Source organism: Hibiscus syriacus, unplaced genomic scaffold (assembly GCF_006381635.1).
Source record: "Hibiscus syriacus cultivar Baekdansim isolate YM2019G1 unplaced genomic scaffold, ASM638163v2 tig00015498_pilon, whole genome shotgun sequence".
Taxonomy (NCBI): Eukaryota; Viridiplantae; Streptophyta; class Magnoliopsida; order Malvales; family Malvaceae; genus Hibiscus; species Hibiscus syriacus.
In genome coordinates, this window is record NW_024062367.1 from 380,456 (window position 1) to 405,668 (window position 25,213).

At 34.9% G+C, this 25,213-nt stretch overlaps 3 protein-coding genes across 4 annotated transcripts; all 3 read right to left on the minus strand.

Moving 5' to 3' along the window:
• Positions 1 to 404: 404 nt before the first annotated feature.
• LOC120207976 lies at positions 405 to 5,355 on the minus strand. Its single transcript, XM_039207350.1, has 6 exons — positions 4,848 to 5,355; positions 3,506 to 3,673; positions 2,771 to 2,884; positions 2,354 to 2,431; positions 1,393 to 1,530; positions 405 to 1,005 (listed from the first exon to the last, which is right to left on the minus strand). Exons 1-6 carry the CDS (start codon positions 5,334 to 5,336, stop codon positions 517 to 519), a joined length of 1,476 nt encoding a protein of 491 aa, XP_039063281.1. The 5' UTR covers positions 5,337 to 5,355; the 3' UTR covers positions 405 to 516.
• A 5,790-nt stretch (positions 5,356 to 11,145) lies between these two features.
• On the minus strand, positions 11,146 to 14,143 carry LOC120207980 (histone-lysine N-methyltransferase, H3 lysine-9 specific SUVH1-like). The gene is given in 3 exon segments (XM_039207359.1): positions 11,146 to 12,765; positions 12,767 to 13,433; positions 14,037 to 14,143. Coding segments are annotated over 2 exon segments (1,950 nt in total). The 5' UTR covers positions 13,334 to 13,433; positions 14,037 to 14,143; the 3' UTR covers positions 11,146 to 11,382.
• An 821-nt stretch (positions 14,144 to 14,964) lies between these two features.
• On the minus strand, positions 14,965 to 17,800 carry LOC120207981 (ABSCISIC ACID-INSENSITIVE 5-like protein 2). 2 transcript variants are annotated; one of them, XM_039207360.1, is made up of 5 exons: positions 17,713 to 17,800; positions 16,023 to 16,999; positions 15,829 to 15,900; positions 15,468 to 15,577; positions 15,206 to 15,298 (listed from the first exon to the last, which is right to left on the minus strand). In XM_039207360.1, the coding sequence occupies exons 2-4, from the start codon at positions 16,836 to 16,838 to the stop codon at positions 15,470 to 15,472; spliced, it is 996 nt and encodes a 331-aa protein (XP_039063291.1). In that variant the 5' UTR covers positions 16,839 to 16,999; positions 17,713 to 17,800; the 3' UTR covers positions 15,206 to 15,298; positions 15,468 to 15,469. The 2 variants fall into 2 exon arrangements, with proteins under 2 accessions (XP_039063292.1, XP_039063291.1); XM_039207361.1 differs by lacking the exon at positions 15,468 to 15,577 and having other exon boundaries at positions 14,965 to 15,298.
• Between the last annotated feature and the right edge of the window lie 7,413 nt (positions 17,801 to 25,213).

Here is a 25,213-nt window from a genome sequence, read left to right on the forward strand (position 1 = left end):
ACCTTTCATATTACTTTATAACAAAAACAAAGCACAAATTCCAAACAAACCTCAAAACAACCAACCAAAGGAATTACTTCAACGTAGTGTCCAATCTAACCTCAAAAGCTGTTCACGTGCTGTCACGAACAATGGCGATGACACAAAAGACGATGGAAGTACGAAACGAAGCAAGGAAACAACCATTGAACCTGCAACCAAAGTTGAAGAGAAAGTGAAGGGAAACAAAGAAACGGGGAAGGAAGATAGGGCGTTGATAATAAATATGGGGATGGCTGCTTTTATTCTTATGGGACTCGGAGCTTCTCTGTTGTATACTTTAGGCCATTAGTAAATTTAATTTCAATGAAATTTTAAAAAATAAAACATTGTTTTTACAAATTAACACAAAAATCAAATAATATATACATTAACCATTTGTAAAAGGTAAATACAAAACAATCCGTATGCACGAGAAATACGAAAACAAATAGTGGTATAATACTAAATTTCTTTATGTTTAGAAGAAAACAAAATTTAGATTAAAGAAGCAAAAGGCAATAATGAAGCTGAAAAACATCCGCCGCTGCAGAGAAGCAAATTTCCTGAATCTAACCTGTTTTTGAGGAACACATGATCAAACAACAGGCTTTGTTGTGAAGGCTGCAAATTGTATTCGTTCGGATCATAACAGTTTCTTTGTATAATCTGCGAATCATTGTTGATCTTCCCGAAGTCTTTCTCGAAACCTTTGACGTACTTCTTAATGTCTTGTTGGATCTCGCATATTGGGCCTGGTTTGGGAGAAAAGGAAAAACGGAGTTTTCGATTCCATTCGTTGTCCGAACAGTTTACGTGTGGCAACGATACTCCATCAACATCGATGGTGCCCGCACATTTGAGTGGCGGATCTTCTACTGATGAGAAGTCGGAGCCGTCAAATGTTGACAGTGAGACACACTCATCGAAATAGGCGAGGGCATCATCAGTTAGACATTTCGATATCTTCCTTCTCTCGATACTAGACTGTCACCATATTTAAGTAGAAATTATTTAGAAAGAAAGCAAAGAAGCAAACTCAGAGACCAACATATCTGCAGATCGACGGTAAAATTCTCAATATAAGGATCTATGATTCAAATAGGAGTTAACTGCAGTGAAAGTTACTCCAACTCAAAATGAGATTCATACGAATGGGAGTGCATAATTCTAGAACAGAATCCAACGATTTCGCTCGGATAAAGAACCCAATAAACTGCATGAATAATTAGCTGAAATGAATATAAGAATCTGGAAAAACGTTTTCTGATAAGAACAACTATAGGCATGCATCAGCACAGATAGTGCCTTAAAATGTAAAATGTAAAATGTAAAACTGTTTCAGAAAATTGTCTTAAATTTATATATACTTACTTTTCGTCCAGGATGCGATTTTTTTGTGCTAGAAGCCTTGGCATCTGGAACCACTTCCTTAAGGATTCTACTAAGCTCCATGCCCCGGTGTTCCTCGACAGCTAGGTCAGCACGCAGTTGTCTGGCACGTTCTTGGGACTGCAAATGCAAGGAAATAGGAAAATACTCTGCTTAAATATTGATTTAGCCACAGTAGCGTACACTACTTAAAATTTGGTACTTAAAAGAACAAATATTTGCACTTATGTTGAACTTTCATTCTGTCAAGTAATTAAGCTCTGAGATCAAACATCACAATTAAATTGGTTGACAACGGCAGAACAACCGATCCAATCAGGACACATGGTAAAAGAATCCTAGCCATCACCGGATTATATTGAAGGTCCAATGCCCCAAAGGAAGAGGGGAGGTGGAACAGAGAAGAAAAGGCCGTAGGCCTCTGATCTGGCCAACCAAAGGGAATGTGCTGCTGATCTGCCTCACACATTCAGACTGAAATGGATTGGTGTAGTTTTTAAAAAAATGGGGGCGATCTTAGTGGCCAAGTGCTTGTATCTCTTTAACTCAAATCTATCTGAAAATTATAAATGCCTTACAAAAAATGGCATCACCCTTCTTCGCCTCTAACATGTCTCTTTAACTCAAATATCACACACTACTCTCTAAATGCTACCTAATTGTATCTCATCACTCCTAATATAGCAACTGTAAATGAAGCTAGCCTGAAAGTAAGAAGATTAGTATTGAAGTAATTGCAGCTATGGTACTTTGATTTTTAATTTTTCTTTATGTACCCATATTTGAAACCCTTGTCTAATTCATTTTCGGACATAAATACGAGGATCCGACCCTCGAAGTACCCGTATACTGAACATTGAACATACACATGGCATATGCATACTCATCTGACACACACACAAGAGTCTTGATTAATATAGATGATTGCAAAGAAGAAGATTACCTGCTCGAGTTTTGTGGCATATTCATGTTGTAAGTCTGACACAACCGCATTGGTAGTTGTGTTATTCCTCCTAATAGCCTGAAATCATAAGAAGCAATAACAGATCACTGACCGGCATACAATTCAACCTCTGTACTAGGATAATCCTGAAGAACACAGTTAGAGAAGTTGTGAGCAAAATAACTAATACCAAAATCAAGTATTTACTTTCTTTTCCAGATGTTTTACAAATTGTCACACAAACCAAGTATGAGGGTCGAATACAGCTATGTTTTCTTTGTAATAGGAGGGTCATAGTTTAGGGGCGCACGTTGAGAAAACAGCTTCAAATAAAAAGGTATCCTCGTGTTTATTGACTTGAACTCATCTAGGGACCCAAAGTAGAATTTTGAACCCAAGAAATCTAAAATAACTTACACCCTGAAGCTCATTTTGGATGTCGGAAATAGCTGGCCTCACTTCGGATTTAACAGTTCTGTATATGTCACTAGCAGCAGAATCATCTCCCACAAAATTATCCCCTTCATATGGCTTGAAAAATAATGCAGGACAAACTAAATGATCAGCAGATTTTGACATGTAAACTAATAAATTGATCAGTGACATTCAAATATTAAGCACTTCTTAAACTAGGATTCAAGAAATTAGCCGGAGACAGGGTAATAACGGTCCATTTTTAAACAGAAATTTCAGTTACCGTTCGGTATTTTGATCTTCTTAAAAACCAAACAGAAGATGAATCAAATGTCATACGAAACCAAATTCTACCAATTTGGATCAGTTTGGTCCACCAGGTTTTTAATTTCTCAGCCAAAACAGAACAAATGTGTTCATATATTATCCAGAGTCCGCACTAAAACTGAACAGAGTTCAACTACAACATACTTAGAAACCAAACACTAGAATACAAATTTTTAGTTTTCTCAGTTTTTTCCAGCCCCAGCAGTGATTAAAACTTCCACATACAGCAAACCAATTCAAATTATCCAAAAATCTCACCTCCACAAGTTCAGCTTCTGAAAAAGAACCCGTTGAGACTAAATCATTTCATTTTGTCATTACAAAGAAAGACTCCTTATTTGCATTAAATATCAAGCAAATCTTTCAAAAACATTTTATTCAGAAATAAAAAAAGGTCTATATAGTTAATACCAAACTTGTAGGTGAATCCGAAGGATCTATACGCTTCCGCTGGCCTGACCGTGTTAAAATATATCTGCTTTTAACTAAATTACCCTTTTGACCATTCCCCGATGTAGCAAATAAATTTCCTTTATTCTTGGACTTCATCCAGGAATTACGTTCTTGCTCCACCTCACTCTACCAAATGAAAGAAATATGAGTAAAAAATAATTAAACAAAATAAATAAATAAATAAAAAGTTTCCTATGATTGACAAGGAAGCTCAATCCATAGACATAGGCATGTAAATGAACCGAACACACACGAATAGAGATATGTTCATGTTCGTTCATTTAACTTTAACCGAACAAATAAACAAACACGAACATAAACGAACAAATTTTTTTTATTCATGTTCGTTCATTTAAACGATAAACGAACATAAACAAATGTAATAAACGAACGCAATAAACGAACGTAAACGAACATAAACGAACAACACAAACACAAAAAACAAACTTATTCGAATACAACAAATGAATGTAAAAAAAAATAAACAACAAGAATAACAACTTAAAATTCATTAATATAACCTGTAACTTTAGAGTTAATTTGTTCAAATACGACAAAAACATACATAAATCATAAATAAGCTAAATGAACATAATAAAGTTTTAAAGTTAATTTGTTCAGTAAAACAATCTTCTTGAAATCCAAAGTTCCAAACAACTTCAATAATCTTCGTAATATATTCAATTTGCCCTCTGTTAGAACATAAATGAACGAACATAAATGTACATAACTGAACGAACATAAATGAATATAACCGAACGACCATAAATGAACGAACATAAACGAACATATAATCGAACGTTCACGAACGTAAATGAACGAACGAGCCCTCTGTTCATGTTCGTTCATTTAATTAAACGAACGAAAAATCTTATTCATGTTAAATAAACGAACATAAACGAACTTTTCACAGTACGGTTCACTTAACGTTTAATTCATTTATAGGCCTACATAGACAGGCACGTAATCTTATATCATAGGCTAACATTTAAAATTTTAAAGGTATTAACTTATACAATATTAGAAGGTAAAAATAAAATTAATAATAAAAAATATTTAAAATATATGATAATTAGGAATAAGTGTCTCTAACTTGTCAACCAAAATTTAACATATTTATCCATTATTCAATATATATATAGTCACTCAAAGCCGAACGAACACTAGAGCTATAATCAATTTTGGGGGTTCTTAGTATTTTTCTCAGCTCTAAGCAAAATACTCATTCAAAATACTTCTATTTGAAATTAAATTGAACAAAAATCAGATTTAGGAAAATGATATTGGAAGTCAGCAAAACCTCAGAAGTAGCGAAATGAGTTCTTGAAAGCGGAGGATTGCGGGAGACGGAGCGACCACGTCTCCTTGTATCCACAACGGAGAAGCTCCGAGACAACTCCTGGCTATTCCCCGAACCCGACACGTGTTTACCATCGGAGCCAAATCTGGAAACAGATCTACCTCTCTTGTTATTATAAGCATCGGCGGCGGTTGCTTTGGTCATCGTTTTGGAAGTGATTCGGCCTGATTCAAGGCTGGAATTCGGGAACCCAGCTTCTTCATAGTCGTCGTCGTTGTTGTTATCAAAGAGAGGATTGTCTCTTTTAATGGAAAAGCCGGAGAAGTCGGAATTAGAGGTTCTTGAGAAGGCACTAACGCTTCTGGATCTCCGAGGGGGAGCTGCCGCAGCTCTTGTGGAAGAGTTGGACGGTGTCGTTTTTCTAGAGGACGCCGCCGTTGTCGGGTTCCCTCTTCTTAAAGAGGATTCAAAAGCTGAAGAAGCCGCCATTAATATTTTCTTGAGAAAAGTGATTCTGTTTTTTGAGCATTGACAAAATTAAATAACTTTTTCCCCTCAATAATAATTGCATCATTGATTTTATCAGCTGCAGTTCTGGAAGCTGGCGCTATTGGAATTTAAATTTAACAGCGCGTTCCGCGCAATTCAACGACTTGAGTTTCGTTCTAAAAATTTGCCGCTAGAGATTTGGAAATTAACATGAAACGTAAAGCAAAATAATTCAAGTTTAAGAAAAAAATTAATCTGTGATTGAACTTGCAAACAGCGTTTTGAACATATCTTAACCGGTCCTCCGTCTCCGGTGAGACTTTATCATTACACCCATTATAAATTATTTTTGATATAATCTATTTTTTCCATTATTTTTTAAATTAGATTAATAATATTTAATCTATTAATTTGAATCAAATATTATAAAATTATATAGCATAAATTATAAGTTTAGTGTCTGTACTATTAATTTTGTTCCATTTGATATTTAAATTTTATATTTTTTAAAATCTTGCATGACGTTTAATTTATGTTTCAATTTAGTAACATGTCGTTAAAAAATTAATACAACTGTTGACTTGATATTTTTATTGTTTAATGATAACAAGTCAACATCATCATTATATTTTTAACGAGATATCAAATTGAAACATAAAGTAAATGTTAAAATTTATTTTTAAAAAAAGTAAAGTTTAAATACCGTAATTAAACAAAAATAATAATTTAGGTACTAAATATATGATTTACCCGATTCTATAATGACCATTCTACTGTTAATACTTTCTTTTTTCTTACAATAATATCAGTCATTATTCTTCCATGCTTACATTACTTGAACTTTGGATGCAAGTAGGAATGAACAAAACTCTTCGAAAAATATCAAAAAAAAATTTAACTCGATTTAATAAAAAAATTAATTTGATTTAAAAAAATTATTCAAGTTATAAAATTAAAATTAAATAACTCAGAACTTTTAATAATTAATGAATTGATTTTATTTTTGGTTACAGGCAGTAGGAAAAATTAACCAAAAGCTGGTCTTGTTCTCATAGTATCTTTGTCCTTAGCATGGATGATCTGCACTTCCGTAGGAGGTTGGAGCAAGATCGAAAGGACAAAGTTCATTCTTCGACCGATTTGTGCCAGAGCATCAGCAGCTAGTTTGTTGGAGTCACGCGGGATTTGGATGAACGAGAGTTGTCACTGTCGATTGATATAGCCTTGGATTCGTCTGAATAAGGTGGAGCCGTTCGTCGGAACCGGAGAATTAATACGACGGATTACCTTAAGATTATCCATCTCAATCACCAACTGCCTATTACCTTGTTTCCAAGCGATGTCAAGGTCATCGACTAGCGCCCAATTCATAATTCAGCATGGTAAGCCTAGCATTGACCAATGTTCCTTGTGTAGCCCGCGATCCATTATCCATTATCGTCCATGAGCACTCCACCGCCAGATGCTGCCATTGTGGTTGAGTTCGCAGCTCCATCGGTGCAAAGAAAGACTGCAACAGCAGGGATCGTTCTTTTGTAAAAGTTCCTATGACTCCTATTAGAAGCTGAATGGATAATAGTCATCACCGTCCAGACTTACCCGCTGAAGATGAAGCTGATTCTTTGCTTCCAAAGTCTCCATACAAGTATCCGGAACAGGTGACTCCAGTAAAGCTCTTAACAATTAAATTTAGAAGACTTAGTAAGATTAATTTTTCAACCAAGTCGCGAGAGAAGAGTTAAAGAATTCAGTCTTGAAATGGTTGGGAACCAACACTTCCGAATTCGACACTGAACGAGCTTGAGAGCAGTCTCGGATTGCATAGACAATAGACTTTCTTCCATTCCACGTATTGGGAATCGGGCATCGGCTGACAATCCCCGTCTACTGCGCTCCATATTAATCATGAGGCGATTACAGAGAACCAGCCAAAAGAACTGTTTAATTCTTTGGGGGCCGTCGAAGTCTCACGCAAGGCTCCATATGTTGTTCTGGGGCTCCCATTGCTCGTATTGTATTAGGTGGAAGCCAAAAACTCAAGAGCTCAACACCTACATTATTATATTCATCTGAACAAGTGCACTGTTGAAGAAAAAGAAAACTGATCTAGAAAAAGAGTCCATCAAAATTGAGACTGAAGTAGTGCATCTAAAAATGTAGATAAAGAGGAGGAAAATCTAGAGATATAAAAAGAGTTATTATGATATACTCAATACAGATTAATAAACTCTAGTTAAAATGATATAGTCATACAATCGTCGTTAATACATGTTAATACTCTCTTGATCATAGTAAAAATTTGACAATATAAGGTGTCAATACAATTTACTAAATAGAACAAGTCACTAAGATTTTGTTGTTAAATTGCAGTTGAATGATTTACTTATTTCTAGTGTGTTTATGTTCAAACTTCAGTGGGAACCAAAACGATGTAGATGTGGAAGTATGCATAGAAGGACATGTTCTCCCCTCAAAGGATTGTTTCAAGTACCTCGGGTCTATGATACATAAAGATGGGGGTGTAGATGATGATGTTACACACCGTATAAAGGCGGGATGGATAAAGTGGATGGCTGCTACTGGAGTTTTGTGTGACAAGAATGTGCCTAAAAAAACTTAAGGGAAAATTTTATAGAATGGCAATAAGACCAGCGCTGCTGTACGGATCAGAATGTTGGGCAATCAAGAAAGATCACGAAAGGAGGATTGAGGCCGCAGAAATGAGAATGCTTCGATGGACATGTGGTAGGACTCTGTGGGACATGACACCAAACTCTGCTATTAGGATGTCCTTGGGGGTGGTGCCGATATCCGAAAAGATGAGGGAGGGAAGATTACGGTGGTTTGGACATGTCCTTAGGCGACAACCGTCGGATGCGGTCAGGAGGGTAGAGTCGATTACAGTTGACGGTGCCAGAAGGAGAGGACGACCAAGGAGGAAGTGGGAAGACTGCTTGAGATATGATTTGAAGGATTTAGCCATTACCGAGGACATGACCTCTGATAGGAAAGTATGGAGACTTAAGACTAGGGTCACAAACATAGGGTGTAACATCTCTGTCTTCCTTTTAATGCCTTTGTAATAATTTCCAATGACTTTTACTTTATATGCGTTTCTGTCATTAGATTTTTTGAAGGCTTAGAACTAGGGTAGCGGAGTAGTGTTGCCTTAGTTTAGGTTTTAACCCATTTGACTTAATTCCTTCTTGTAGCTTGCTATCGTTGATTATTGTGTATCATTCTCTTCAGGTTTCATCTTTTAAAATTTAGTCGGGTCTTACGTTTCTATCTATATGTAGAGATTTTCACGCAGAGATTTATTTGCAAGGATTACTTCCCATTAAAGACGCGCATACGTGGACTGCATATGATGCATGTTTCAGCTATGTATTTATTCTATTTATTTATACATGCATTGCATTTTATCTTTATTTTTAATTTTCTGACTGCTGGAGGTCTTACACGGAAGCTGCTCTCAAACCTGGCGTTTGGAGGTAGCCTACTACCCTACCTCCTCCTTACCTCATTGCATATGGGAATAGGGTATTATTGTTGTTGTTGTTGTAGTGTGTAAAAATCAAAAAGTGTGTCTCTGTTTTTTCCCATTGATTTTCTTTCTTCCCAATCGGCTCCATCGCGTGCCACAATCTAAACTGCTCTAAAATATCCTCATCTTGCTTCAAAACCAACTCCTATGTAGTTTATTCCCAGCCCAGGAGCTCATTTCCCACCTCATCATTATCAGAAGAAGAAATATGAGGTGGACCTCCGAGCGAGAAGTAATGATGATGATGAGGAACCTCCGAACAATGATGATAAGAAAATTGTTGTGTTGAAACTTCTCCCCCAAAAAAACCAGAGCCCGTTGCAAATCGTTCTGAAGTTTTCTTTAAAAAAACGTTCCAAAGTTGATCAAAGTGTTAGGGGTGAAGAGAAGTGTTGCATACGATGCCCTGGTTAAGGTCAGAGTAGTATTAAATTACGGTCGCATCGTAATGATTTTGGAGATCACCGTAATGCAACATTAACGCAACGAGATAAGGAAATCACATCACAACTTTCACGGTCTAAAATCGTTACGTAAAACCGCAATGAGCAAAAAATTGTGCCGCAACCAACTTCTAAATTGCACGAAATATAAAATTAAATAGATAAAACGCTCGAATATTTTGACTTAACAAAAAAATGATGTTAAATATTAACAAACATTTAACTTATGGTGTATATATATATAATAAATTGAATATTGATGTTGAGCTCGTTCGAACAACCGAAGATGCCAAGAGGGGGTGAATTTGCCTTTTAAAAAGTTTCGTGGAAGCAATCGAAAAATAGAACTTTTTGCACAACGATTTAGAGTGGTTTGACTTTTAAACCAAGTCTACATCAACTATCTTAGCATACACACTAAGGATTTCTCAAATCTACTAGATTTCCTTACCTTTAAGGACAATGTGTAACCTTACAAACACTTCAAGTTTTATACCCAAAACCTTGAATACACTATCTCCCAAAGAGTAATTACAAATTTAGCAAACTAAAGAAAAACCTCACAAAGGCAAATAAGTTTGCACTAATTAAGCTCTCACCCAAATTACACTTGAGCAAAATAAACAATGTATCTCATTAGTGTGTTTACAACAAATAATTTTACAAATTTAGCACAAAACTAAGCTTTGATGTTGCTAGATTGGTTCAATATGATTCTTTATGACCTTGGGAAGCTTTTAATTTCAATTTATACATTCTTCATTAATTCTAGCCGTTTGGAGCCGTTGGGATCATTATAGCCGTTACCTATAACTAAAAACATTTAATGCACAAGTGATCGATCTTTTGTTGAAAGAAATCAATTCTTTTTCAAAATTTTCGATTGTTGTAACAAAGGGATCAATCCTTTCTATAGGGATCGATCATTTTTGTAAAGGGATCGATCTCAAACTCACTATTATCCTAGGGATCGATCCTTTTTTAAGGGGATCGATCATTTGAGCCAAAAATCTGTGGAAACTTAACTTTAAAGCACGAAAACGATCGAGTTTGTTTTCAAAAATGTTCGACTAAGTCGGAAAACATTTAAAACATATTTTTCAAGTTAATTTGGACTTTGAATTATTTTTTGATAAATTTTTGACAAATTATATTAAGTCCAAAATCAATTTTACAATTTAATGTTATATCAAAATATTAATTCAACAATTGATTTTAAGTATATACCACTAAACAATAGTTAATATTTTTCTATAAATTTTATATTTTATCAAAAAGAAAATGAATATAACTATTATATATCCTCGTTCCATCTACATCAAGAACATGTTTTATTGTACTAACTATAGAGTTATTGTATTTGTATTTATATGTTTTTTCTTTTTTTTTTTAAATTATGTAAAATGAACTTTTGTGTTAAAATATGAGAATATTTATATATTTTTTTTAAATATTGGATTGTTTATATGCTATTCATTAAGATTATAATTGTTATTATCTATTATATAGTATAATAATATTTATTATCTATTATATAGTATAATAATATTTGTATGGTATGTAATTAATTTTAATGAAATTTTATGTAGAGTTAGATTTTTATTTTTATAATAAAATATATAAAAGAGTATATTAATATTAGAATATTTAAATATGAATATAAAATGTATAAATATAATGTTTTTAATAGTTTGATTTTTTAGAAATAAATCACGTCCGCAACAACCGTTATATATTACGTAACGTTCGCAAAGTTCGCAACCGTGATACCTTAACCGCATCCGCAATGAACACCGCAACCGCAATTTAATACTATAAGTGATACATAGTAATTTTCCATTAACTTTAACCGTAGATTACGTTCTACAAAACCACCATTGAACATGGTATTCCATACATTTTTCCAGTTCTTCTGCAATTAATGGCAGCATCCACAGCATAAAAACAAGCTAAAAACATTAAAGATGAAATGCCTGCAGAGTTGCATGATTTTAGACAAAGATGAGCTTGATTCTGTACCTCCTTCAAGAGACCAATAAGTCTGGAAACCAGAAGCTCAATAGAAATAATCTCGGCATTTCGCTGATCCGCATAAACATTTCTTCTTTCCGAATTCAGGGTTGTTTTCGGCATCGGTCCCGTCTGACCGTGGAGTACCGTAATCGAATGTCAGCTCTGTCATGGGAGGGATGTGTTTCTTTGCAAAAAATGCAATATGTAGAAACGCTTCATTATTGCTTTCATACATGATTGGCTGCCAGAAAACATTTGGAGAGCAACTATGGTTCATAAATCGAGCTACATTCCCGCTGTTCTTCGAACTTATGATTACCGGAGACGGGATATCAAAATCTTCAGTACTCTCAGTTTCGAAATTCCACTTGAAGGAACTGTAGAGACGGTTTGTATGAAAAACATACTTGTTTTCACCGTCCTGCCTTGCATTGGTTTCATCTATAACTTCACCTGCATATTCACAAATAAATGTACCTGCTCGAATAGGGTCCCAAGACCGTAGACCCCAACCCCGATCTCTTGTCTTAAAAACTTCTAAGCGAGTTTTCAGACCAGTTTGTATAACCCGGTTTTTGCAGTTTCGAATGCATGGGCACGAGGGACTACATTCATATATCATGGATTTTCGACATGCTAGAACCCCATTGGTAGTGTAAGGGAAATCGCCTCCGTTTTTTTTAATGCAGGAACAGCTAGAATCTCCAGGTTGACACGCATCGTGGCAGTTGCAAGCATATGAAGGTTGCGCTAGTTTGAATGATTTTGAATACTCGACAGTTGGGGAGTATGTGAAGTATGCAGGCCCCTTTTCGTCATCAACCTCATTTACGAGCGAAACAGGTGTGCTTTCTGCACCTGATGTGAGGTCAGGAAGAATAAGTCCTACCCTCGAAGACTCTTTCCACTTCTGAATCGATTTCCAAGTGGCAAAAGCAGCTGGCTGTCCGGGGATCCTTACCAGTTTATACTTGAACATATTACAACCTGACTTCCCTTTCTCCGTCCACGACTCTTGGATCTTGTAAAGCCCATCATACACATAAACCTTCGACACTAGATTGATATTCAAACCCCGTATGACTCGTACTTCATTGCCTCGGTGGAAGCTCCTTTCCAAAGCAAGATTGCCCCTTACAAGCTGCTGATCCGATGCTTCTTTATCTCTACTCGCACTCCCACCTTGACCACTATATACCAAAACATCCGGATCTTCGGCATTGTCATCATACCCTCCGGATGCAACAATGCTTAAAGCCAGCCGCTCACCCTCTGATTCACCACCCTTGACAGCCATGTAGTCGATTCCAGCCATGGACGGAAAATGCAACCCCACTAAAGACAACTCCATCCTGAAGAAGAAAATGTCCCCGATTTCAACACCAGGAACAACCCCGATTCTCTTTTTCATGTTAGTCCGCACCCCCCTTGGTCAACAACATGTTGGCAGCTTTCAGGTCCGAACGCTTAAGGATGCCAGAATGTAATTCCTTCGCATCTTCCATTTGGCTAAGCTTTCTCCTAAGTGCATCGAACTGCAAAAGCACACTTTCAACCAATTCCCTGTTACCATCATCTCGTTCTGATAAACTAATTTCAGGATTGAAATTCATTAGAGAAGTTAATACAGATTCTGATTCTTTTCTCCTCTTTGCTTTCCTTTTCACGGAGCTTGGTCCTGCTGACTTGTGTTTATGCTTGCCATTGCCAGAAGCTGGCGGTTCGGCTCTGAATGACCGAAGCGGAACAGCGGTTGAATTGAAATGATTTTGGTTAAGGTCAGGGGTAGATTGGGATCCTTGCAGACCACTGAAAGGGAAAAACGGTGAAAACTCCGACGGGAAAGGGCCATTTGGAGGTAAACAAACAAAAGGAGGACCCTCAGGCGGCTGAGAGAACAGCGGAGCCAATGTCCGTAGTGGCTTTACATCCAAAACTCTAGATTCATCACTGCTATTCGTCGGAACGGTGTTTCCACCTAACCCTCCGTCCATTTCAAACAAAAGTCAAGCTTTTCAACCGAGTTTTCCCTCCTTTTTCTTCAAATCGCTCCAGTTTTCCCTCTTCAAAACACGAAACAAGCTCCTGTTTGAACTAAAAATACAAACAAAAAGATTTTTAACCATGTCTTTTTTCAATTTCTCTTCAAAAACAGGAAATACACATTTCATGGTGATCCATCCATGGCATTTTCATGCAAAAAAAATCAAGCTTTTCAACCAATTTCCTCCCTTTCTCTTCAAATCACTCCAGTTTTCCCTCTTCCACTGACAAACCCAAGCTCTTGTTCGAGCCAAAACTAAACACAATTAGGGTTTGTAGCAAAAATTTTCCCTTTTTCTCCAAAACCAGAAAATACTTGTTTCATTTTCTCAAAGTTGCACATGGAAGAAATCAATTTCCTAAGTGAAACAAAAATTACACAAAAAATCAAGCCTTTTAAGAACAAAAACTCCTTTTTCTTTAGAACCAAGAGATACCCATCTCATTTCTCACAAACTTTTACTTGGTTATGCTAAAAAATATAACACATAATTATATAAACAATAAATCTACCGAAACACAGAGGAAAAAATAAAGAAAAATAGATCTACGATTCTCTCATGAACACGAAAAGGACGAGGAAGAAGAAGAAGAAGAAGAAGAAGAAGAAGAAGAAGAAACTACAGTTTCATAAGTAAGAAAAGGAGCTATTACCTGCTGCAAAGGCGAAGAGAACGAACTAGAGAAGAGGAAATTAACAGTCTAAAACTATGAGAGAAAATCGAGACTCTGTTGCAAGAACTTTGGGAATTTTGTTTTTTGGTACTTATTTACGAGTGCTCAGTCACTGCTTTGTACACGTTCGACTGACACTGCTTTGGTTTCAATTATTATTAAAAGTGTTCTTGCTTGTCTTTGTACCCAACAGTCTATCGGAAAACATTGTTCCAAAAAAATCAATTTAAAGTAAAAAAATCAAATATAATTATTATTCGCAGCCCAGGTTGTTGCTACTCATAAATTTGATATCTTAACACATATTTTATTTCCAATTATTATTGGTTTATGTCTTGATGTAATAAAGATTAATAAAAATAATTTTTGATTGTTTTTTAAAGAAAATGTCTAAATAAATTAAAACTTCAATAATTGGTATATAGTTTTTTAATGGAGTAAATCATTTGAGGATGGAAAGTACCAAAGAAGAGGACGCAGCCTCAACAACACTGATAAGGCCATGTCACAAATCAAATACGGGTTAAAATGGAGGCGGAAGTCAATATCCAAAGTTGTTCAAACCAATGAATATGAATGTACGAATATGAATGTACGTAAGATGAGTGAAAATAAAAGACTAAAATTAATTTATTATTTTTTCTTAATGAAGATCTTCTATTTTTTGTACTGTTATTCTCATTTGTCAAAATGAGTGTTGATATGTTCACGTGTAAAAGATGTCATTTAAGAATGATGACTCAGCCCTTCCAGTTAAAATAATTTAATAATTCCAGTATAAATGATGATCCTTGTATGCATACATGTATACATATACATGCACGAGTTTGTCTGTTCGATGAACTTTGCTAAAATGGCGATATGCTCATATCAAGAAGAGGAAGAAGAAGAAGAAAAGACTCAAAACTACACATTCGCGGCAAAGGTAGCATGAAGATTTATAGTTTGAATTGATTTCACAGTAAAAACTAGGTAGATACATGGGGAAGAAAAAATAACTCTTACAAGTTCCAAGCAACCATCAATGGCAGCTTCCAGAAAGTGCATTGCAAATTGTGGTGCTCACTTTTTTTTATCTTATGTCTCGATTGAAACTAGAAACAGAAGACACAAGCTGGTTTGTATATGCAAAACTTCCACAGTATCCGTTACGGAAATTGTTAGAACGGGCCTGATGACGTTCTACGAAGCTGATATTTTGGCTCCAGTGGTGGTGCAGACGGTAACATCTTATCCAGCTCCTAAGAATATAAAGATCAGAAACCAATAATGAAAATGAAATTCATGCAGAAGCACAGATGGACGAAAAGATGATAAGTCATTCGGAGTCCATGGAGGTTCACGGCCAGTTTTGCTGAGCATGTTAGAGGATATGAATCATACAATTGACGGTTCTGAAATGGGCAGTACCTTCAAACATTGTCAGAAAACCTACAGGGTTGAGTAAAATGCAGGATCAAGGCCAGACGGTCAAAACCTCGCAACTTTAGACTGATCATAAAACCACTCGCCGTGCAAAACTGAAGAATGCATCAAACTAAATTTATAATATCGTGATGTAAACTGGAACAACACAACATTATGATCTACTTGTAGAGGAACAGCTGCAAACTAACTATGGATACAGGTTATCAATGTAAAGGCATAAGTAAATATATATTTGAAATGCAAACACAAAAAATACTAGTTCTGTCAAAGAACAGGTTGGAAAAAATGAAATGTTTGAAGTTCATGGATTGAGTGTAAATGAGTCAGATACGACAGATCTAACCTTCTGCTTCCTCAGCCTTTCGTTTTCCTCTTCTAATCGTGAAACTTTGTTCTCCAATTCATTAGTATAAGCCTGTTTAAATATCTTTCAGGTTCACTCGATAATTCAGAACACGATATAAAGACATTTCAAATATAAAAAAAAGCAGTATGATTGTCATGCAAGTTTAAGAGAGAAAATAAATGAAAGTCGACCTGCTTCCTTGCTCGTGAACGTGCAGCAGATTCCCTGTTCCTTATCATCCTCTTCTGTCTCCTTTCAACAGTTTTTTCAACTATGTCTTCAGGGGAACCTCTTTTCCTTCCAGATGTCTGAGTATCTGATAATGTTCCCATCAAAGGCGAAGGCAATGACACCTGGTTCTCCGGGTAAGGGACATCCATTACACCAGGAGTCACTAAGGCTAATGGCTGTGGCATAGGCTGGGCCGGCATATAAATCCCCATTATACTTTGTTGTGGATGATGATATTGGGGGGGTTGTGGGTACTGCATCCACTGACTGTGTTGTGCAAACTGTGGTGCAACACTTGGATCGACCTCAGCAATAGGAGCACCGACATTTTCATCAGTAGATGCTTCAGTAACAACTCCAGCCTCTATGAGAAAATCCTCCAATGTCATTTCTCCAAGGGTAGGCTGCCTTTCTCTTGATTTCTTTTCCCCGTCAATTTTACTTTGTTGAATATCTTTCCAAACCTCATCAACCGTCTTCTTGCTCAAAGCACTCGATAACGACAAACTTGCCTGACGCTGCAGAGAAGTTTGATTGGTCACTGCTGTTCCTTCAGTGTCCGTACCAAAAGTCTGGTTACCCTCCAAAGTCCATACACTCTTGAGAAACTCATCCAGGTTCATGCTGTTGAGTGGTTTTCCCAAGTCAGCCAACTGATTTTGAACCTCATCCAGCGTGAGACTATACATTGAACTTTGCCGTGTTAACTGCTGACATTGTAACTGTTTGCCATTACTACCACCATCGCCTTGAGACCCCATTGTATGAATTCCCATGTAACCACCTTTGCTGAACCCGCTTTTGTCTGAATCTCGAAACAAAAAACTCCATGAAAACTATATCATTCTAAAAGCCCACCTGAAACCCACCCCAACGACCGCACACGGCACCTCTGAAGTTACCAGTGAGATCCAAAAATTAGAGCCTGGAATTAAACCTGATCATTCATATCAACTCTTATCAGTCCAAATTATTCGAAAACATCTTTTCTCATATACGCAACAAGATACATGGAACATAAATAAGAATCTCTATACTTCTCGTAGAGAAATGAAATTATCAGATACATTTATTTCAAGAATAAATGCATACGTGCACAGGGCAGACCGGCAGACCCTAAACTCCCCTCTCATTCATAGTTCTTCAAACCCAAACCCGACATTGATAACCCAGCCTGAACCTGGAATTGATAAACTAACATAGCCAAAAACCTAATATACCAAATCCCCTCTCAAAAAACCAATCGAAAGTACATTTTCTTTCCTATGTAAACCAAGATTAAACAGAAATCAGGCTTTTTAACCAAAAATTGTCCTCTCTTTTTTTTTCTTCTCCGAACCAGCAATTACCCATTTCACTTTTGTCAATCCTCGACTTGTTCATGCATAAAACCAATGTCCTATGTGAAAAAAAAATAACACAAAAATCAAGCTTCTGAGGGGGAAAATCCATTTTTCTTTAAAACCAAGAGATGACCATTTCATTTTTTTAAGAAACTTTTAGTTATGCTAAAAAGAAAGCAACAACAACAACAATTTAAATAAAAGAGCCAACACGAAAATAGAAAGGAAACAAAGACAAATAGATCTACGGTTCTCCCTTGAATATAAAGAGAAAACAAAGAGCAAGAGTAATAAAGGGGGCAATTACTTGTTGGGAAAGGCGAAGAGCAGGAAAAGGAGAAGAGAACACTGAGCTTTGAGAGAGAGTGGAGCTTTGTTGTAATAAATTTTGTGTTTCAAAACCGAGGTTTGTTTAAAGAGATTGTGACACGCATTCATTTGTGAATTTACAATAAGAATAATCAAATCATGGTATTTAAATATTAAAGGTAAAAGGGTAAATTTTTATCCCTCTAATAAACATAATTTATCACTTTTGTATTTATTATATTTTTACATTAATTTAATTTTGAAGTTGATCAATTATATCATTTATACATACCTTTGACTTAAAACTCTAATTTATCTATCTTAAACTCTAAATTATAATCTTATGATCTTTAAATTATAAACCTTAAATCTTAAATTTTAATTTAAGAATTATGATTTAGGGTTTTAAGTTAGGGTTGTGATATAGAATGATGCAATTAGACAACACTGAGGGTTAAATTGATGCGAAAATACGATAGGGGCGAAAATGATAAATTAAGTCTACTAATGGACAAAGATGACCCTTAAGCCAATTTTAAAATATTGTTACCAATAATCAATTAGAATGATAGTCTTTGTCTTTACATTATTCTATCTAGGTTAGTTGATTAATAAATAAAATATTATGGTTATATTTAAAAATATTAAAATGATATCAAGATTTAATACACTTTTAAGTGTCTAAACTATATTTCAAATTGACTTTAACGTTTAAAGAATTTTTCGTTAAAAATATGTGCATAACATTTTCTTTATTACACTTTAAAATCAAACCCTAACAGTTACATTTTTTATTTTTTTTATTTTTAATAATAAAAGTATTATTTTAAAAAAATCAAAACATCATGTTGTCCCTCTCTCTACCATCTCCTACTTCCGACGACAATGAAAGGTCACAATTGGATGTATTTTGTTGGGAGCATAGTGAGGAACTCAATAGTGGCGATTGTGTAACATACGGTCAGTTGTAGCTGTTAGAATCGTTGGAAAACAACGAAGGAAAACTTAGAAAACTAACTATCATTCGCGGCGCTTTTCACGACGATTGATGGAGTTTCACAATAGATGAGACTAGATTTTGGTTGTGACGATAAGACAGTTCTGATGGTTTCAACAATGACAACACAAACCGACTATGGCTAATCGAAGATGGAATTTTAGGGGTTTTTATTTTTATTTAAATTAATATTATTTTTTTAATATTTTCATTTTAAAATTTTATATGTGTGACACATGTCAGATAACGGTTAAATTTACCAATCATTAAGGTCCAGACTCCTAAAAATATAACGCTAGAAACGTTAGACACCGTTTTTTAGCTAAAAATTCTTTAAGCACCAAAAATCAATTTGAGATATAATTTAGACACCTAAAAGTGTATTAAGCCTAATATAAATAATCAAATTTTAATATTTAAATCTTTAAATAATACGAATAATACATAATTAATAGTACATCATAATTTATAGTAATTTAAATATTTTTTAAAATATTATAAACTATATATATATATACACACATACATAATCTCAATTTGTAACTTATAAAATACATTATTAAAAATAATGTTATTAAGGTCATTATTTCAAAGAATGGTAATAATTCCATTATGAAAAAATTAAATAATTTTTTTTATTTATCATAAATAAGTATTATAAAATTCAATTTTTACAATATTTTAATATTAATTTTATAAAATATATTTATAGATATTTAATTAAAAAATTATTCTCAAATAAGTGTAAAATTGCCTATGAAAAATAAGATAATGGAATGTAAGATTATAAAATAGGATTATAGAGAATATCACATTATTTTATTTAATTCATTAAACTAGAATGTAAACCTACATTATTTGAATGAGAGGATGTAATTTAATTTTTTTAGTTAATTTGTATCTTATTAAATTTTAAAAATATTTGAAAATAAATAAACAAATAAAAATGAAAGATAAAATACTCCAAAATTTAAGATTACACTCTAAATCTTAGATTACTTGAAGAATAGGATGGTATAAGATTACACCATATATTATACCATGACCCTAATGAAGAATTATAACATGTATACTATGACGAGCCAAACACAATTATCTTATACCAAAATCTATAATTTCAACGTGTAATCTTAGATAATCATAACACAAAATAAAAAAAATGTTTTATTCTTCAATTACCTCATAAACTATACCTTTATTTCTAAATTGACCATTGAAGTTTTTTTTTGAAGTTGTCATTAGATAATAGTGTTGTCACGGAAATTAGTCTATTTGGTAACAACATTAAAAAAAGAGAAAATAACCTCAGTGACAAAAAATGTCTTATAATATACGATTTTAACCAACTTTTTTTGGATTTGCCAAAATGACCAACTAAATCGCAATGCGATCGATAATTCGCAACGCGATCTCCGGTATCGCAAATCAGTTTCTAGATTCACAACGCGATTCTGACTATCGCATTGCGATTTTTTAAATTCGCGTTGCGATTTTTCAACTATCGCAATGCGAATATGTCGCAATGCGAATATGTAAATCGCAATGCGATTATGTAAATCACAATACGAATATGTAAATCGCAATGCGATTATGACTATCGCAACGCGATTCTGACTATCGCAACGAGATTCTGACTATCGCAACGCGATTCTGACTGTCGCAACACTGAATTTCAAATTCGCAACAGGTTTTAGTTTCGCAACATAAATGTTTTGGGTATATAACTACGCAGCAGAAGCAACTCATAACCTAAATCCCTAAATCGCAACTCATTTCATCTTCATCTATCACTCTCTCCGGCGACATCCGTTCCTATATCCAACGACATCCTTCCCCATCCGGCAACATGTTTTAGTTTCGCAGCTCGTTTGTTTAGTAAATTAATTTATAATAATGAAATCATCTAATGTTGATCATGTTTGGATAGATTTGTGTTTTGGAGGGTCATGAGAGAATGTTCATGGTGTTTTACAATATATGCCTTTACCCATAAATCTTCAACTAAAACTGTCATTAAAAAAGTTAACTTATGAAACTCTAATGTTACGTGTTGCAAATAAATTGAATTTAGAGCCCTTAAGTGGATTTAGGATATCTTATCAGAGAAAAAGTAAAGTTTATTTGTTAACCGACAATGAAGATGTTGAACGATTCATTGCTTACATTAGTGTTTCGCAAGATGATGTTACATTGTATGTTGTTGAACCTAGAAGTAGTGAAGTTGGGTCAGTAGCGGGTAGTAATCAACTAAGTTTTTCAACCCCAATTTATAGTGCTCAAAATTTAATGGTTCCACCACAATTTCATCACCAAGCAAATTTTGTTTCACCACATTTCCAATACCAAACACAATCTCAAAACCCACAACCTTTCCCTAATCCAAATCCAATCAACTTTCAGCACCAAATTCCGGTTTTCGTATTAACCATTTAGACGATGATGAGCCAACAGAAAAAATTGTGAGTACTAGTCGGTATTCAAAATTTGATCTTGGTCAATACCCGGACTTTGATCTTGGTCAATACTCGGATTTTGATGATGTTTCAGAAGAAGAAACAGACCCTGCGTGTAATGATTTTGATATTGGTCAATACCCGAATTTTGATGATGAAACAGTCGATGCCGAGGAAGATGTTGTTGATGATAATGAGGAGGAAGTTACGACTGTGAATGAACATGTTGAACATCCATTATGTAATTCATATAACCCTGAAGAAGAAAAAGAAGAAGAAGAAATCCCCGAAGAATAGTCCCCGAAGAAAATGTCACGGGAGTATAACTGGAATATGCCAGAATTACTTCAGATACCGGAGGAAGAGTTGGTAAAAATAGCAGTTGATTGTTACACAAAAATTATTCGTATCAAGAAAGATGATTGTTTTGATACAAAGGAAGACTTGAAGATAGCTTTGTATACGAAATGTGTGGAAGATGGCTATCAACTAAAAGTTAACAAATCAAGCAAAGATCGTTTCGAAACAAGGTGTATGTTTGACAAAAACTGTACGTGGCGTATGATTGCAAAGAGGATAAAAGATTGCGAAATGTTTCAAGTTAGTACTTTTATTGATAAATATACATGTTCAAGAACCTAAGTTTTTCCTCACCATAGACAGGCAAACAAAAAGGTGTTGGTGGTTTTCTGGCTGAGTTAATGTTTTTGAATGGCAGGGTATATCGAGGACATGAAATTATGACTGACATGAATGCTCAGTTCAAGATTAGTATCTCATATTCTCAAGCTTGGAGAGCCAAATGTTATGTCTTGGAATTGTTGAGGGGGTCGCTAGAAGCATCGTTTGCCCAACTGCCGACTTATTGTCACAATTTAAAGCTGAAAAATCCTGGGTCGGTAACTTATATCAAAACAGATAGAGATGGACGCTTTGAGTTGATGTTTATCGCCATTGGTGCTACGGTTAGTAAATAATATAATTTTGTTGACTCAATTTTGTTAGTTACATGCATTTCACATTTAAATGATTGTATTTTTTGTGTATATGATTTTGTAGATTCGTTCGTTTATTACTTGCATGTGCCCAGTTATTATAGTTGACGGAGCACATTTAAAAGGTCGATACCTTGGAGTAAACTTATTAGCAGTAGCAATGGATGCTAACAATGGGATACTGCCAATAGCTTACGGGGTTGGCAAATCTGAAACCTCTGATTCATGGACATGGTTTATGGGGTATCTTAGGGATTGCATAGGTCCTATTAGCAATCTGACAATCATATCCGATAGGGAAAACTCAATTGACAACGCTGTTAGAAGGTGTTTCCCAGATGCTTTTCATGGACTTTGTGGTGTTCATTTATATAGAAATCTAAAATCAAGGTCTGCTGGTATAAAAAATAACAAATAGACATACTGGAAGGCTGTAAAAGCTTATCGGGAAATGGATTTTAATAAACATATAAATTGTTTAAGACGTGTTTTGCCTCAGTGTGCTCAAACACTAGAATATGTCAGGTTTGAAAGATGGTCAAGAGTACATCAACTTGGAGCAAGATATGGTTTCATGACGTCTAATAGTACAGAATCAATCAACGCTCTATGTCGTCATTCCCGGAAATTACCCATTACTATGTTAATGGAGTTTTTTCGAGCCTCTATTCAACAATGGTACTACAAGAAAAGAAACCATGCAGGTATTATTTCTTTAAATTTGTAACTTATCATATATTTTACTAAGTATTAATTATTTAAATTTACATGAACATTGGAACATCGTGTTACACCATGGACTGAAAAAAAGATAACGAAACGTGTTGTGAAGTCAATGTCATGGAGATTATCTACCCTATTCCACATCCTTCTGAGTGGGACATACTAGATGACTTACAAACAGTTTTGCCACTAGCCATGGACAGAAGGCTACCTGGCCGACCAAAAAGTCACGATCGTATACCGTCTAAGGGTGAAGAGAAGAAGAGATCGACATGTAGTCGGTGCAAGGAAAGTGGTCATACAAGGTTGACATGTGGATCACCAGTGCCATCACAATCATCTTTTCCTCTACCAAAATATGGATCATCATCAAAATCCAAAGCTCATATGGTGTCAAGAAAAAGGCAATCAAAATCGCAATCAAAATCAAAATCGCAATCAAAATCAAAATCCAAATCACAACCGGCTTCACCTTTTGGGACTATTAACTTAGGTGATTTTTAAATGCAAACGTTGTATTATGTGTAAACTTTTAACATTTTCAGTTAGGCATGTATTAGTAACTTGAGTTTGAACATTGCTATGATATGTTCAGTTATTATCACTTATTACACATTCATTTGAATATCGTAACGCGAATTTGATTATCGCAACGCAAAAATCGCAACGCGAATTTGTCTATCGCAACGCGAATTTGATTATCGCAACGGGTATTTGACTATCGCAACGCGAATTTGATTATCGCAACGGGTATTTGACTATCGCAAAGCGTATTAGACTATCGCAACGCAAATTGACTTTCGCATTGCGATTTTGTCTTTCGCATTGCGATTTTGTCTTTCGCATTGCAATTTTGTCTTTCGCATTGTGATTTTGTCTTTCGCGTTGCGAAAGTGTACCTCCAACAGGTCTTTTGCCTTCAATATGATGCAGATTGAAATCAACAAATCAACTTTTACATTTCAATCAATTAAACAAGCACAAATAAGAATTATTTACACATCAATATTAAACAAATCAACTTTTACAAATCAAATTTTATAAATCAATTAAACAAGCAAAAAATGATAATAATTCTTATTTTCCTCATCAATTAAACAAATCAGACTTTTAAGAATCAATTAAACAATCAAAAAAAGTGTACCCCAGACAGTTGTTTATGCACCCATACATCAATTTCACGTAGCTCACTTCAGGATTAACCTGCAGAAACCAAACATTTGCTCAAATAACACTTTCTACACATCTAAAACCAACAAACAACAAATTATTATTGAATTCTAGGTACTTAACAACACTTGCATTTGACTTACAAATTGTCTATGGACACTTACATAACGCATATGCAGGTAGGCAGCGTCTCGAATATATCGCTCTAGCCATAAAATGCCGAAACCACAAGCCTACTGCACCTCTATCTCTATCGGTGGGAGGTAGAAACTGTGTACTTACTGTCGTCAAACGCTCCAAGCACATGCATACGAGAGGACCACAATCCCCTCTAGCTTCCAACGTTTGTTGTGGCGCGGTCTCATCTCTGATAATTGTAACATTGAACTTCTTTGGCTTTTTGTTTCCAGAATAAGTCCATTAATTAATCGCATCCAAGAATTTAGCCAAATGAGAGCTCCATCCCTTAATAATATCTCTCAAATCAGACAATGATATGTAATTTATCATGTTGTCATATACTATTATCATTAGGGATGAGAGATGAAGCTCGACGAGAAGCCAATGAGTACGTTCCAAAACAGGGATAAACACCTGGATTGAAATGTAATAATTCAAATTTCGCACTTATTTATGAACACCTTTAAAATATTTAAACAAATAAATACTAACTTTATCGACCTCCCACCATACATGATAAATTTTAGCTTGTCCATTAGCCAACATATATGATTCCTGTCGTTGATTCTTCAAGTGAACTACGTGAAAAGACGTCGGCATAATTATATATCGCATATTTTTTCTTCAATTTCCTTATTATTAGAAGACGTGACACCCATGCATCAATATGCTATTTTACAAAAAAGACATATATTAGTGAATTACATAAATTTTAAAAAAATTAATCAAAATGAAATATAAGAAGAAATCTAAGACTTACCCCCCATCGAAATAGCCATTGTCTTCAACCCCTAATAACACACCCCACCAAGACCGTTCAATCAACAAATGCATATCAACGTTGAGTTTGTATATGTCAGCGTAAAACCCTTGGCTCCGCTCATGTAGATAAAAATCAACTGCGGTCTTAGCCCAAAGGGTATTATCCAGAATTGTTTCCGGTAGTTGTTTCCTCTCCAATTCATCTGTCGGAATGGTACT

Coding starts and splice junctions, on each gene's coding strand:
- LOC120207976 (XM_039207350.1), bottom strand. CDS start 5,336: ATGGCGGCTTCTTCAGCTTTTGAATCCTCTTTAAGAAGAGGGAACCCG. Junction 3,674..4,847: donor CTCATTTCGCTACTTCTGAG/GTTTTGCTGACT, acceptor TTCATTTGGTAG/AGTGAGGTGGAGCAAGAACG. Junction 1,006..1,392: donor AATCGCATCCTGGACGAAAA/GTAAGTATATAT, acceptor ATATGGTGACAG/TCTAGTATCGAGAGAAGGAA.
- LOC120207981 (XM_039207360.1), bottom strand. CDS start 16,838: ATGGGAATTCATACAATGGGGTCTCAAGGCGATGGTGGTAGTAATGGC. Junction 15,901..16,022: donor GTTCACGAGCAAGGAAGCAG/GTCGACTTTCAT, acceptor ATATTTAAACAG/GCTTATACTAATGAATTGGA. Junction 15,578..15,828: donor AAAGGCTGAGGAAGCAGAAG/GTTAGATCTGTC, acceptor TGCATTCTTCAG/TTTTGCACGGCGAGTGGTTT.